The 16,515-nt window shown below is 45.0% G+C and overlaps 1 protein-coding gene across 2 annotated transcripts in view; it reads right to left on the bottom strand.

Moving 5' to 3' along the window:
* fgfr3 (fibroblast growth factor receptor 3) overlaps window positions 1–16,515 on the bottom strand; it is a 57,897-nt gene that overhangs the window by 15,589 nt on the left and 25,793 nt on the right. For both annotated transcript variants that reach the window (XM_070920109.1, XM_070920110.1), the window contains exons 4-6: window positions 9,154–9,323; window positions 1,007–1,130; window positions 625–815 (exon numbers count right to left, since the gene is read on the bottom strand). In XM_070920109.1, coding sequence (XP_070776210.1) covers window positions 625–815; window positions 1,007–1,130; window positions 9,154–9,323 — 485 coding nt within the window. The remainder of the gene's footprint in view (window positions 1–624; window positions 816–1,006; window positions 1,131–9,153; window positions 9,324–16,515) is intronic.

Here is a 16,515-nt window from a genome sequence, read left to right as displayed (position 1 = left end):
TTCGATTTTTTGTTTGTCTTTTCTTCTGGCATTTTCTTTCGTTTATCTTCCCCTTTTCTTCTCTCAGAAAGTCAAAATGAAGATGTCTGTTGTCGTCTGTTATTTGTTTAAAATTCAATAAGTTGGGGTAAAGGGTCAGATTTACCTCAAGAATAATAATAGTAACAATAACTGTTTTTGTTTGTACTCACATGCTTCTTTTCTCATGTTCAGGTATACGTTCTACCCTGTTGCTGAGGTAGGAGGTATGATTTAATTCAATTTAATTCACCTTCACCAGCTGCCAGTCCTTGTTCACTACAATCTGAAGCAGTGCAGGTGCCTCATATAAGAACAGACACATGAACCATTATCAGGTTAATGGGTGTAGTAAGAAGGAAAGTCCAGGTGAAGCTTTTCTTTCCCATCCTGAAGGTGTAGAGTTCGAGGAATGAGCTCATCAATTATACGCTGCGGTGAAAAGAGCCCGTGGCCCCCGCAGACTCACCTACTGTAAAAACTCATTACACAAGACATTTGGGAGAGATTAATTATGAGCGAAATTATTATAGGCTGAAATCTACTCCAGGCGAACGCCGGTGAGACTCGGACTCATTAGAGACGTGAACAGGATGGAGGACCCACCTTCAGGATGTTGACGTAGGGAACGCCGTCGAGGCCGTAGCGGCTGCCGTTGACCTCGATGTGTTTCAGCCACTGGATGTGCGGCTGGGCGTCGCTGTAAACCTTACAGTGGAACTCCACGTCGCTGCCCACCACCACCGTCTGATTGGCTGGCAGGCCTGCCTGCAGGATGGGCCTGTGGGGGGAACGCTCTGAGAGAGGAAGCACGGGGTTATTAGCATAAGTCATGCATGGGAACGCTCTGCTGCAGGAAATGTAGACATAAGGTAGTTAAAAAAAAAATCAACAACTCTCGTGGGTTTTTTAAACCACTTGTGCGTGTTCATTTATTTGTTGTTTACACAGAAGCAGAAGTGTAAGTGAAAGTAAATGTGTGGTTTACCGAGCACATCCAGCTGGTAGGTGTGGGTGATGGCGCCGTACTTGTTCTGCACCACACAGGTGTAGTTTCCCCGGTCTGATGGCACAGCGCTCTCCATCACCAGACTCCACTGCTGGTGTCTCAACTGGGGGGGGAGGGAAGAGGAAAGAATTGTCAGCCTGATAGACAAGTGCTTACTCAGTATATTTCCTCTCAGGATAACATACAGAATCATCTCGGGACTTTATGCGTCATCCTTTACATTCTGGAGGACGTATGAAGATGTGCAGACATCGTGTGAAGATTCAGCTACTGAAAGCCCCCTATTTTCAGCAATGAGCATCCTCTCCAGCCTCACACCTCTCCCCTGACCCCTCCCTTTGATATCCTTTGGTACGAAACATCGCAGATTGTTGTGAGCAGCGCATGTTTACCGAGGTGCCAACGCCTTTGAACGAACATTTAAAACGGTAATGCAACTTTAACCTCCTTTTTATTAATTGCACACTGGCTTGATGCAGAACAGACGTGATTAGCAGAAAACAATCTTTTGACGTGGTGTAAACGTCCTGATGGGAAACAGCACAAAGCAGAACTGAGATGAAAAGGATTCTCGAGCAGTCTGATGAGGTGTCTGGTGCAGACTTTTGGATCGCATTTTATAAGAAACGTTTTTACACTGAACGAGATGACAAGAAGAAATGTGAAGATGCGCGATTGCTCAACAAATTGCTAAACAATGATGGCAAGAGTATTAAAGACAGAACGCATGAAACTTTAAATGTTTCAGCAATCAGAAATAACGAAAAACAGAACATTTCACGTGGGATTATTTTCATAAGAGAGAGCTCAGTAAAGCCTCTTAAAAGCATCTCCTTCTCGCTGCCTGCAGTGAGAGCAGAGAGATTTTTTTTCTTGCACCTCTGAAATTGGCTCCACTGTGCCAGTCAAGAGCAATCTATCCCCGGAGAGCCGAAGAGTAAATTTTGCGTAGTAATTCAAACCAGGTGTGGCTGGACGGCAGCAGCAGACAGATACTAACTTGACAGATTCAGAAGCTGCTCGGAGGCAGCGTGAGCAGCACGGCGAGGCGAGAACAGAGAAGCTGCTAAGCATCGATAGGCAGAGTCTCTGCGGGCCGAGAGGGGCGACCTCCGCAGCTTAAGTGGAAACATGCCGCGGACGCCGTCGCCGTGCTTACCGCCGCGAAGACAAGCGCGGAGTGAACGCCTCCGAAAGAGGTCAGGACCACTAAAGACGGGAGTGGGTGATGTCAACAAAGAGGCTTTTCAGGGTGGAACACTTAACATCACCTGTGTAGGAAAATGTGCCGACCCAGAGAGGCCTTCGTGTTTTCACAAACGTTTAACCCCACGCGTTTAGGTGAGCGGCCAGACATTCACAGGACGTATATATTTGTAGGTCGAGGGTCTCACACTCCCCTCCCCTCCTTCTCCTCCCTCTGTCTTACAGTATACACTCCTTCACTCCCTCTCTTGGAGGCGCATGCGGAAAATAGTGTAACAGTGTAAATATTATGCCTGTGTGTGCTTTTTGCAGTTGCATGGTAACATAGACCAGGCAGCCCGCTCAACGCTGGCAAATGGTTTGTCAGAGCGGCTGGCTCCACCCCGTCTACCCCTCTCAGAGCCCAGGAGTCAAACTGAAGTCAATGGCTGCTCTCATGAGCAGATGAGTGACGCCTTCTGCTGTGGTCGCTGAGCCCCGAGCTGAGCAGAGAGGGGGGGCGCATGAAGGGGGGTAAAATACGAGCTGAAGTCGGTGCTCGGTAGAGGCCAAGACCACCAACAGAAAGAGACTCTGATCGGAGTTATGGTCTTATTTAGGTCTTCGTTTCATCAAAACTTACAGCCAGAGAAGGTACACACACTTAAGCTCTGTGTTTCTTTTGAGGTACTGCTACTTTGAAGTACTCTCATTTCAGATAGATGGTACTTTTGACCCCACTGACAGCTTCTGGATTCAGCTTGAGACAATTATGGCTGCGGTCAAGGAAAAATTCTTGCATGTTGCCACTGAGAAAAATCACAGCTTAATTTTAGCTCAATAGAACATGAATTTTTTGACACAATCAATCCTTTAATAAGACAGCATGAAAATCCCCAAACTGGAGAAATACGATTTATAATCTTGTTTTGTATGTACACAATATTTCACTATTCCACTGTTTTTATTGGAATGGAAGTTTGAATTACTACTACTTGTAATACTTATAATACATCAATTTCAAAGCCAGACGTATGTAACTTATTAATAACACAACTTTCCACTTACAAATAAAAAGTTGAATTCATAGGAAATAAAACAACATACACTCAGGTATTCTGCGGTCACAGCCTTACTTAGTCTGGTATGACCAGCACCTGATGACACTAATCTGCACTCACACTGAATCGCTCATAGTTAATCATTAACTTTGAGTGACATTTCTACTTTAATTCCCCTCTGTCTTTCCCTCGGCACATTTAATTATTTTCTCCATGCAGTACACGCCACTTGCTTTTATTACCATGTTACACTGGCTAACCCCTGTTGAACCTGCAGCATTAGTCCCCAAACGTGATAATCCCATCCATTCCAATCACGCCAGATTCCAAACAGAATTAAATTATTAAGGAGCTTACGTTAGAGTCATACGCGGCTTTAAAGGTTTTAGGGCTTTGGCTGTGGACCTACAGAAGGGCACAAGCCCTGGGAATGGACAAGGAGTTTCACACTGTAAAAAGTTTGCATCTGAAGGAGACATTAAAGCAACATACAGAGTCTTTGCATCATTTTGTGCATGAAATGCCTTGAGACAAATAGTTATCCTTACTTTAAGATATCGTTTCATGGGAAACAGTGAATCTACCTCAGCCTATTGGCAGATTCTTTCACTTATTTTAGATTTAAAACAAGAATTCACGACGCCGACCGCCAGCTCAAATGGCTCATAAAGATACAGGCATTTTTTGCAGTGTAGCAGTTGTCTGAGAAAACACAGGAAGCTCTGCTCCCTTTATAGTCCAAACCCTCCGTCTTCACCTCGCAAAATAGCCCTGTCAGAACCAGCGGGGCCAGTTACCAGAATTTATGAGTGTGTCAGAGCGGACCAGTGGCCCGGATCTGTGCTACCGTCTAATTTGACCCACAGAGAAAGCGGAAACAGATAGAAGCGCTCCTAAGGGCTATTAAAGCTGGCAAAGTTTGTGGGTCTTTTGCCTGAGTTTGGCTCTACATCCCGTTGCATCAACATAGAGAAGAAGACTGTAAAATTGGAAGTATGAGAGTTCAAAGGGGGAAAAAAATGGGTAAGAAAACCAAGCAAATAGGATAATCTGTCCTTTGATATCCGTGGTATATTTGGGTAAAATGGGAGAAGTAAATGACCGTGGCAGGTCTAAAATTAAAGAGAGCCCAAAAATAATCTTGCAAAGTGTAGAAATTCCTACGCGGCCTACAGAGAGTCACAATCCAGCCTGTGTTAAAATCTGGATTGGAAAAACAAGGATTTAAAGTGCTTAAAGTCTTAAAAAGTAACAGTGTGGAGCCAGTTTAAGAGCCCTGCCTTGGAAACCTGTCAAAACAGGGACTGAAAAAATCAGTTAAGCGCTGAGCGACCTGGACAGAATGAACACAATAATTACATTGTCAACTTTTGTCTTGCTGGTGCCGCCGCGGTTCAGCATGAACACAATAAAATCCCTCCCGCCATATGTGGCGGCATACAACAGCATTGGCTTTGGCTGTCAAAGACTCAGGCCGGCTCAATAAGCTGGCGACACGCCCATCTCGCCCCACCTCCATCTGATGGCTCAATAGAGAGGTGAACTTTAACCTTTAGGCCCTGCCCCTCCATAATGGAGGAGGCCATGAGCGCCACAGTTGTCTGGGAAGGCGCACAAAGCTCCGGCACGTCGCCCTGCTGGAATTTAATTTTCCATTTTACAAATGAGCCACACATCCTATTTACTGTTTCATTTAGTTTCAACAAACGCACCGTTTAGTTCTCTGTGTTGCATTTCAATAGACTTCCAAAGTGCCTGTGAGATAGAAGTGAATGTCTGAACAACCTCCAGTGTGAAAGAAAATACTGCGAACATGTTAGAGTGTAGAGAGTGAACCTGATGAGACTGTGTACAGAAATGAAATTTCAGGCCTGTATAGAAGATGGAGCTGCTTGTTATTAAAATGGATGTCTTTAAGGAACAAAGGAGAACACAGTGCATCCTCAGAACGGCCACTTTCAATCAATCCACTGTGAAGACAGAAGGCATTTTTGTAGGCGGGTAATGGGCCTTAATGGTCACAGTAGTGCATATCTGAAGGCACTCAGAGTGCTGAGTATACAGGACTCCATGGCGCTGATCAGTCAGACTCTCATACACACTCCCAGTCTCAAGAGGCGTGTGACAAAATCATCCCATCACCCGTCCAAACCTTAAAAATCAGACACGGGCGCGATTCAAATTAACCACGGCTGTCAAATCAAAAATGATCTTGTCATTTCAATACGGACGCGAGGAGAAGACAGCTTCACCTTGAGGACCTTGTTGGAAGAACAGAGTCTTTAGAAGGCCATTGTCAGGCTGTCAGGACACAGGGTGCCCCCCCCCCCAACCCAAACCCACCACCCATCTACCCCCTAACCCTGCAAGATGAACTCATCACAGGCAGATGTGAGGTGGGGTGATCAGGGCTGTGACACGTGAGACTGAGCGCACTCAGTCTATCACTCGTCCGTCTACACGTTCTTTAGCTCATTCTTCTTGCACTTTATAAATATTTGCTTGTTTTTGTTGTACGTTTAATGCCTACAATAATGAATATACCCCTTTTCAAGATGTTACTGACTTTGTTCATGTCAGACAACTGCTAAGCTATTAGCATAACGTGCGAGCGAGTATTATGTTTACAACTGAAAGCTCATTGATCTTAATTTGTATGGTTTCCAAAAGGTGTATAATAAAGAGTCACAGTGCTTCTCATAGTGTTTGACTGGCAGGTGCACAAACACCAGCAACAATGAACGCATGGCAGGACGAAAAGGATAACCACGTTAAAAATTAGGTGACAATATAATTATATTAGACACATCGCTCAACTTAATTGCAGATAATGTGACTTGATTTTCAGTGCAAATGTGCAGCGCCGGTGGATCATCTTCAGTAGGGTGGTGGTGAGGTTAGCAGAGGTTTTGACAAGAGGACAGGGTGTAGCCGTTACCCCTGACCCCCCCCACCCGAAGCCCGGCCGTGTCACAGGCTTGTCTGTCACCCAGCACGCTGATTCTATAGACGCTGACCTCTCCGTTCACCTCAAGGCCGACGGCGGCCACATGGTGATCGGCTAACTGGATTTTAAAGCAGCTCCGGGACAGCAGGGAGGGGAGGGGAGGGGAGGGGAGGAGCATGTGATAACATCTCGATTAAGACGCAGAGAGGAACGTCTCAATAACTGCCCACTTTGAATCTCACATCTCCATCAGACTAAATTTCTGATACATGTGCTTAAAGACAGTGCAGGGCTGGTGAACGGTGCATTTCCACTGTCACTGCCAAACATCTCTGACAGAATCACAATCGATTTAACCACCAAGTTAACGCACGCCACGCATTTAACAGCCTCTTTGGTTGGACCCTTTTATCCTAAATACTTTACTGCACTATGAGCGCCTTTACTTTCTGCATGGGTGGCCACAGTGGGAACTAAACCTGCTGCTGAGCCATACGGAGCAGAGAATGTACAGGAATTTCTCTTGGTGGCTTGTTGACAACTTATGGAGTCACAGCTCATACTGACACAACACAATACAAAGCCAACAGGACCTCACGTACGCTGGAAAGGCTTACTATGGATAGTCAGCTAAACATATCACTCCCTAATTATACATTTCACATCCTATAGACGCATTTGTTAAAGCAGGGGGGCGTACAAAATGGCTACTGCTGCAGAGGGAAATAAACTGAGCGAGAAGCACCGCACAGGTTCGGTCCACCATGAGACATCACACTGATTAGGCTGACATTAATATCTTAACCTGGCGTCAGTCGCCATGAAAACATCTCTGTTGTGGTCTTTAACTTGACACTGGTGAGTCGTTTTCTACAGAAAAGGGGACACTCAGGGATTTGGGGGAGAAGTCAGCGCTTTGATGAGCAGATGGAATAAATATCTAAGTGCTCTGACCGGCCAGTTTGGGATTCATTTGCAGCTAAATAACTTGCTGCAAATCTTCGTGCATACTGAACGCGCTCAAAGTTGCTGTCGGAGAGCCACTCCAGTCCAAGCTGGAGTGTCCTGAGGGCTGGTGACAGGTGTGTGAATCTGTGTGTGTGTGAGTGTGTGTGTGTGTGTGTTTGTGTGTGAGAGTGGGGACAGAGGGAGGGAGACAACTGCTGTTGGTCTGCTGGGAGCAGATGTTGGAGATCTCTGTAAACTGTTAATAGCTGCAGGATCTCATTACATTTAACTCTTTAAATGCCAAACCTCCACTGGGGAGAAGGCCTCTCTCACCGCCGGCCTCGCACATGTTTACTCTGCTGAAGTTATTAGATGCAATTTCAGTGTCACGGGACACTTTGCCTCCTTTCTGCTTATTGTCTTTATTACAGATGCTGACGATTCTGCCATATTTATGCAACATGACATTTAATTAGAGCATGACTACGTAACTTTTGAAAGAAGAAATAACTTATTTTTTTAATTCCTAACATAATTCAGTACACTTGGCGGGATTGCTGCAACAATCGTACTTGGTCTGGTGTGACCTGTAGCTTATGGTGGCTAATGCTAGCAAACTTTAGGTCAATTTTGCTGTATAATGGATATAACTGACTTAGCACATGACTCTTCTTGTGTCAGCATTTAGCATTATCCTGTAATGGTCACTTTTGTTGCACGGGCTTGATTTAAAGTGAACCTACAATAAACCTTTCTCTCACTGTTAGCCTCGATTGTGTATGTTTTGAACCTGGATGTGTTGCTTAATATTACATTTTTGTTTATTTTTAAGTGTTTTCATTTTCAGTTTCTTTCTCAGTGCAGCAGAGCTACATGAAGATGTAGCAGCATTGGCCTTAAACTCTGAAAATAAAATCAAACTACCACCAGTGCAAACTTGAATATGTTAAGAGTGCTCAGCTAGGTTTTGTGGTAATAACACTACTGTTGCCTAAAAATGTAAATTATTGTTATTTGCATTTAAAAAAAACACTGAATTGTTCACTGTTATTATATTTGTAAGGTAACAAACACCTTTTATTTCTGAAAATGTGAATGGACCAATGTTTTGCACTATAACTGTGTGAAAGTTAGTAATGACTGTAAAATCTTTACTGGTAAATTTTATCACTTTATTACGGCGGAGGACTCAGAGGGAGGTCGAATAAGACACAGGACTGAATGATCCTGGAAGAATTTACATCTCTGGGCAAAATTTTAGAATTTACATGTCATTAAGTTTGAGTTTATTTTGAACCAAAACACACGTTTTGACTGTTTGAATTCCGATGTTCTTACCACGCCGAGTTTGTCTTTTAATCCCACAGCTCAGGGCCATTAAAGGAACACAAAAGTAAACCAAGCCCTGTTACTTTAAGCAGTGCCATTCCACATGAGAGCCCAGTGTTTAGAGTGAAGACGATGACAAAACTGAGCACAACAGCTGTTTGCTGCACTGCATTACTGTCAACACCGAGCTATCACGCGAGCACGCATGTATCTGTGCACCACTCTGTTTTCAGCACAGCAGCTTGACCCTCTAAATTTATTTTGGTCTTAGCTTAGCTTAGCCGGGGCTGAGAGTGGTCTGAGTCCTGCCGGGGGCGTCCAGACCTGCGCCGTATTTTCTGACCTTTAGTTACCGTGAGAAGATTCACCGAGCTTGAGCGCTCTTTCAGCACTCTCCTTCACACTCCAGTTATAGAAATTCACACCAGGGAGCATCGCAGCACTCACACTGATCTACTGATGGACACACAGCAGCTCCGCTGGACTAGCAGGGGATTAAGATGCCTTGCTAAAAGGAACTTTGATGGTAGCTCAAGGAGGGCAGAGCATCACCTCCTCCAGGCAGATTTTTTGGAGCTGGTGTGAGGATCTGAATCTCTAAATCACAGCCCTGCTCCTGTAACCTTTATGTGTTAACACGTCTGAAGTTCTCTCACCTTGATGCCTCCCATCCTCTGCTCTCCCTTGAACTCTTTGCCGTTCTTCAGCCAGTGGATGGTTGGCGTCGGGTTTCCGGCTGCGGCACACCGGAACTTCACGGTGTTGGCGGCTGGAACGGCCAAGAGCTTCTTGTCCATCCGGTCAGGTCTGGTCCAATACGGAGCTTCTGATGGTGAAACACAAAACAGGGCGTGGCGTCAGTCGTGCAAAACGACTTCTCCAAAACCAAACACACGCTCTATTAGGATATCCCATGTAAAGGACAGTTTTATGCAGCGCTGAAAGGTCTCAAGTCCAAGTCGTTAGAAATAACTCTCAGGTATCGAGTCCTTCGAGATGTCCACGTCAAATCTCAAGTCATTTCAACAAAAGTACAAGTCAAATCTAAAGTCTGTCAGAGCAGGTCTCAAGTCATTTGTGACAAGTCCAAGTCAAGCAACAAGTCAATATAGACAAGTCAAGGTCAACTCCTAAGTCACTTGAGATAAACCAAAGTCATTCAAGACAAGTTTCAAGTCATTCAAGACAAGTCAAAGTCAGGTTTCAAGTCTGTCAGAGTAAGTCTCAAGTCAAGTCTCAAGTCTCATTAGGGCGAGTCCGAGTCATACGTCTTCATACTCAAACAATTCAGGTCTGACCATTAAAACGACGCAGCATTTCAAGCTGTGTTAATAGCGTTTGTTATGTAGCTGGGACCAAATCATCTCAATGAATATGGTTCTGAGATGTTACCAGGTCAAAACCTGAGACTTGAAGGTTTTGGTTTTCAGGAGTCAGGTCTCCAGTCCTCATTTTTGTGACTTGAATCTGACTTGCTCTGCCAAGATGTACCACTGTATTATCCTAACAGATCAGTCCCTAGTTTTGGTGTATTCTTGGATCATAGAAATTTTGGGAAAGGCCCCCCCAGGAATTCATAGTTACATGTTTTTGTAATTGCTAAAACATGACACAGATGGGAAAACTCGCTCTTCTGCCCTGTCTTCAAATTGGTCCATCTTGGATGAGTTATGTACTTTGCCAGAACAGATGTGAGGTTGTGGTTTCACTGGAGGTCTTCCCTCGCCGCTCTGATAAACAACATAGAGTACCTGCACCCGTCTGTCTCCAGTGTGGAGCCCACCCTTCTGTCCCAAGAGATACAGTTAAGTTCAAGATGCGCAAACGGTGTAAAACACAGTTTGACGGATGCTGAAAGAACGTGAAGCGTCACGAGGACCAAACAATGCTTATAATCTTCTTCCCCCGACAACAATGCGAGAGTTCATCTGAATCGTCCGATCCTGAGAGTTTGGAAACCTGTCAGGGCGATTTATTGAGTTGTATTGAGAAGACGGCGGACAAAGAGAGTGTAGCGAGTCAGAGAGACCTTTTGTTCCTGCAGTGTGGGTGTGGAGGCAATGAGGCATGGCTCACTCTCTCTCTTTATAGGTCTGTGTGAGTGTGAGTGTGTGTGAGTGTGTGTGTGTGTGTGTGTGTGTGTGTGTGTGTGTGTGTGTGTGTGTGCGTTTCCCAGGACAAAAGCTGGGGAGGTGGCTGACCGGTCATCAGATGTCTCTTTTACTTTCTAAATGCAGAAGGAGAGAGAGGAGCTAATTACCATCTCAATGTCTGCTGCTTGTGTGTGTGTGTGTGTTCATGTGTGTGTTCATGTGTGTGTGAGTGCTATCAGACTCAGGTCTCACCCTCGAGCACCACATGGGCGGGTTTTTTTTTTTAGCTTATCAGGACACCTCAGGTGAGATGTCAATCAGAGAGGTGTCGCCGTTAAAATATGATACCCGTCTCTAATGCACCGCATGTGTGTGTGTGTGTGTGTGTGTGTTTATCATACTGCCTGGGCTCTTCTGATATATTTCTGACACACAACTCTTTGGCTCCTGCCATCAAACTTTGGCTTCGGCTTCACAGAGTAATTACGAGCAGACCGAGAGAGCGGTTCGGTGATGAAAGACACAGACGTATCTTCTTAGAAAGCAAACAAACAGAACGTTACTTCACTCTGTTGAACAGACTATAAACTCTGTGTGTGTTTACAAACTCTAATGGAGCAGCTGAACACCGCTCCCTGCTTGAGTTAGAGACTCCCCAGCTCGCTGAGACAAACGCTCTCCACGTGAAACCACACACACACAAACCGCCTCCACCTTAAAAGGGGAAATATCTGTTAGATTTCATTACTTCTCTCTCTCTGCGTCTCCTCTGTCTCGGCGTATTTGGAGCGACACTCGGCGCAGCGTGGGACAACCCTCCAAGGAGTCTGAACACATTGTTTTCTTGGCATCGTAATCAGCCACACACACACACACTTGGTCAAAGAGAAACACAGGGTTTTTAAACAGTCTCTCTCCTGATGTGTGGTCCTTTCTCCCCCTCCCCCTCCTCCTCCTCCTCCTCCTCCTCCTGCTGCTGCTCCTGAACTCATCTGGGCCTGAACACACCATCCTGCTGCTGATCAACCTGCAGCCACGATGACGCTCGTCTCGTCTCCGTGGTTTTGTCCCAAAAACACGCTGAGATTGGTTTATTCGTTGACCTTTAGCTGCTAAGTGCTAACTGCTGTGTTTCTGCACGAGATCGCCTGTCAATCAAACTGAGTGGGCGGTGCTTTTTCTTCGGATTTCATGGCAATTAAGTTTCTGTATGCTTGCTTGGGTTCTTGTCTGTTCAGAGACAGCCTGTAGAATGTAGAGGTGATTACCTTATTTGGAATCAGCATTGTGGTAAAATAGTACACAGCCAAGAGTTTTCTTTCTAAGGCTTCAGAAATTTGACAAATGTGATTTGTTGGCTCCGCAGATTCTCAACAGCTTACTTCAGGAGGCTGATACAGGCACTTAGCACCGTCAGAAAAAGTAAAAAAGTGCAGCCTCTTCAAATTCAGAAACAGCAGTTGATATTTGGATTTCAGCACGTTTCTGATTTATCGTGGAGTCCTGCTCTGTGCGCTCAGCAACACACAGGAATCCCATCCCTTGTCTAATTGGCTGGATGGTATTTCCTCAGCAGAGGGGAGTGGGATTTTCTAGGAGGGAGGTGGTGGGGGGCAGAGCAGATACCCCTCAAACCCCATAGGGACGAGGTCTGGAGATAACCCTGCCCTGCGTGGATATGCAGTCACTGTAGTGGAAACATCGTCTCTTAGCTCAGCAGTTACAGAGTCACGTCCACCTGTCAGCTGCAGAGGTTAACCGGAGCGGGGAATCTCTCTGGGAGCCTAAAAATACACGACTGTAGTCCTGTTTGTTTGGTTTACGTTCCATAACAGAGTCCATAAGAGAAATCATCAAACACCGACAGGGAGAGGTCAGTCAGCGGGAGGAGTTATGTCTCATTCACTAGATATACTTCTGTAAAATAAAGAAAATGTCTTCTGTTACAGCTACCAGCACTGTTATCAAAAGATTTGGCAGAAAATACAAGAGTCGGGCTATATATCTCACACACTGCACACGTTACAACACCTGCTGCTACGTAAGTAGTTGTTCTATTATGTATAGATATTTCAAAGTTGGAAAATACCATGAGAATCTGTGTCTCAAAAATGTAACTAATTTCAATGAAATCTGGTGGAAAGTTAGGCCACGGGCCAAAAAAAAGAAATGATTACTTTTTGGTGGGGATCCAGGATTTCTTCTAATGATTTATTTTCTTGCAAGATAGTTCTTTTCATTTTTAAAATGTTCGATATTTTCTCATGAACAACTGCACTTACTCAAAAGGAAAAAAAAAAGCCTGGCACACGTGTGTCACTGTGTGTATTTTGATGTAGATCCAGATGCAGATTAAAATTGTCTAAATACTTTGTGTTATTAAAATAACAACTGTGCAGCCGCGGCAGGGGTATGCACTGTCTGAGTGCTCCTTTGTTAACAAAATAAGAGTATGATTACATTTTCTTTGTATTTGGACCAAGCATTGCGGTTACAAGTGTTCTACACACATGAAAACACACACACACACACACACACACACACACACACAACCCCTGCAGCTCTCAGTTCACTCTTCCTCTGACTTTTCCTCCTGGCTCAGTGTTGCAGGTCAGAGGAGCGTGACTGTGGCTCTCTATCAGCCCAACTTCAGCGCAACAGCAATTAGCAGGAGCAGGACACACGGCACAAGGCCCTTCAGCGCTCAGACACCGATCTGGGGAAAAGGAGGAGGGGGGGTCTAATTGTGTAATTGTATAATTTGCCCTCGCTGACGCCTACGAGCACACAGGCAGATTTCATTACAGATTACACTGGGGCTCTTTGAAGGCACGCTGCCCTGGAGGGCCTGCAGGGACTCAAGGCAAACAGAGTCGGAGGAATGGCGGCCACGGAGCAGCGTAGCGTGGCCCGGCGTCCGGCTCTCTGCTCTCCTGCCAGTGTAAACAAGGAGGCTGCATAGCTCAGGAGCACAGCACAGCACAGATTAGGCTCTGTTAACATTCCTCCCCCCCAACACACACTGCCCTCTCTGAGTGTGTACGCCGCTTTCCACACTGCAAGAAATACTCACTTTAATAAGTCGTGTGAGGGCGGACGATGCTTCTATCTCTGACATTTTATTTGCTCTTCTGTCAGATCCACATAATCTCGAAACTTGTCGGATTTTTCGAGTTGGTTTTGCCATTTTCAAACACAGAGAGGTCAAAAGGGAGAAACTACCAGACAATTACGAGTCAAAACATGTTAAATATTTTCTACTGATGAATGCATCCCTCATAGGGGATGATATAGCTCAGTTTTTTCGTTGCACAGTGACTTTCCAAAAATCTCAAGAATGCATTGGATTGGAAAGAAATCGATAACTGGTCAACTATTTGATTGTTTGCTGGTAATCATCCATGATAACTGAATGGTGACAACGGCCTTCTATTCAGAAGATCTGTTCAGGCATTTTAAATAAGTATAAGTATTATAAATAACATATTGAATTGGCCATTCCTAAAGCAGATTTCATGGGTCAATATCAGTAATCATTTTCACTTGTCCCTTGTTCTGCAGCCCTTGTGGTTTCTGGTCAATAACATGCAGTATCTCGCGTGTGTGTGTCGGCCTGCTCAACCTTTACCCGCTCGCTCTGTGTAGATGCCTGAGATTTAAGCGTAAACCGGAAAGATAGAGGCAACAGACACGGCTGCCGTCTTTCCCTTTGAATAAAAAATGAAACACAAATCTGGTGTCAATCTTACAAATTGGTCGATAATATCATTTGTGTGTGCAGCGTCGTCTCCAAAGGAATTACTGTGGCTGCTGGGCAGGCATCTATCTTCTCTGCCTTTTCCCAGAAGGCCTGAGGAGACAGCTGAGCGAGTTCTGGAGGTTGGTGGAGAATGAGCTCATGACTGCAGCAGCCTGTCTGTCTTTCTGCATGTTTGTCTCTCCTCTGAGAACAGTCAGCTGTGGCCAGCAGCATCATTTCATCTGGCAGCTACAGCGACAGCTCAGAGTGACTCAACCCCTCAAATCTTCTCTTTTTTGTGCCATCTTTTCTCCTCTCTCACTCCGCAATTTTCTCTCTGCCTCGCTGTCAATCAGCAAATGTTTTCTATCCCCTCTCCCTCATTAATGGCCCGACTCTATCACCATCTCCACATCTCTATTATCGTCCTCTCTGCATGCGAATGTTCTTCCGCTCACCGACAGGGACTCTCCGTCTGGCTGTGTGGCTCGTCACATGGCTCCTTCCTGCTACAGCCGGCTAATTAGCGGTGGCTTAGCGGACATTAAGCAGCGATAGGGGTTTAACGTTTCTGGGCTAATCCCTCTCCTTTTGGCCAGGAAATAGGAGCCTCGTATGTCATGAGGTAGACTTACATCCAGAGATTAAGTCTGGCAGTCTGAGGCTATTTACTGGCATTCAGGATGTCTGCAGTAAGCTGCTGCTGCTGCTGCCACTTCGGCCCGCTTCGAAAACACTCCAGGCTTTCACCGCTCATTCAAACACATTCAGGTTTTACATTGCAGGTGAAGATTATCCACAGCGACTTCCAGCACAAAGCTTTCTGCAATGTTTCTCTGCAGCTTATTCTGCTGCTTTCTTCTGTAATCTCTCTGGATGAGAGCAGCAGCTAAACGCCTTGAAGAGAACGGCAATACTGTATGAATATGAAGCCAGATTACACTTTTAATCCTCCAACATCCGAAATGAGCAGAATGAGGGGATCAAATGTGGGAAGTAACAGCACAAAGACAAAGAATATCAACAGGCATCCCTGTGTTCATTCAATGATTAAGTGCTTTGAGTGCTACAATAAGAGCAAAAATAACTATTATTCTTTATTTCAGAGTAGAATAAGAGAATTAGGTGATACTCGATCAGTGCAGTACTACAGTATAACAGGGCCTCACTAACACTAACTTGTTCTTGACAGTCTGTCTTTCTTAAAGTTCCCCTTGCATGCTATCATCAGCATCAACTGCCTCATTAAAATACAGATTTCTTTCTTGTCTCCTTACAGTTAGGAAACCCTTGACAAAAACAAAAAGTCGCAGAGAAAGGGAAGAGCAGCAACTCCACTGAAGCTTTAACACTTTCAACATCGTCAGAAACCCCAGCAACTTATGTGGAAATGCATTCTTTTTGTTGTGACGAGTTTTGACATGATGTCTTTATTAACATCTCTTTTGTAACGTATTTCTGGGAGCATTTTTGGTGAGAGGAAGCAAGTGGAGAGAGAGACTGGTGATGACAACACAGGTCCCCAGCCGAACAGGGGACACTCAGTTACCACTTTATTAGGTACACCTAGCTAAAACTAATGCAGTCCTGCAATTAATCCTCCCTGCATGACGGTTATAATCAGTTTTTGTTGAAATTGCTTTAGGAGGCTGCAGCTTGTTTGCAAAACACCCCTGTCCTTGTGCTCTCACATCATTTTAGATTATTTTAGTTATGAAAATCTCTTTTGTTTTGTCCTCCAGTCCATCTCTTCACATGTAATGATTGTAGTTGGATGTCAATAGAGTGGGTGAAACATTAATGGCGACCATGAGGCATTTGGGCTGTTGAGCCGCCGTCACTGTCAGAGTATTTTGTGACGATACTTGATTTGGTCGCAGCTTTGTCGAGACTTTCTCTAAAGGGGCTTTGATTTCGGTTGGGCGTCCGCCTGTCGTTCCGTCACTGAAACAGTTCCACATTTTGCTTCTGGCACCAATTTTGTCGAGCAGTTAAGGTGCGCTGGGCTGCAGTTCAAGACGTGATGGACTGTTTGACACTGCGCGCACGTTTTGGGCTGTTTTTCATTTTCACTGACGGCTGCAGTCCACTGTCAAGACGCAGACTCCTCTGATCAAATTCTTCTTCTTTGAACTATTGTGAACTGCCAAAGTATGCAAACAGTTGCAAACTCCAGTGGAAAGTTA

The sequence above is a fragment of the Enoplosus armatus genome, chromosome 15 (assembly GCF_043641665.1).
Source record: "Enoplosus armatus isolate fEnoArm2 chromosome 15, fEnoArm2.hap1, whole genome shotgun sequence".
NCBI lineage: Eukaryota > Metazoa > Chordata > Actinopteri > Centrarchiformes > Enoplosidae > Enoplosus > Enoplosus armatus.
This window is presented reverse-complemented; position numbering and strand designations above follow the sequence as displayed.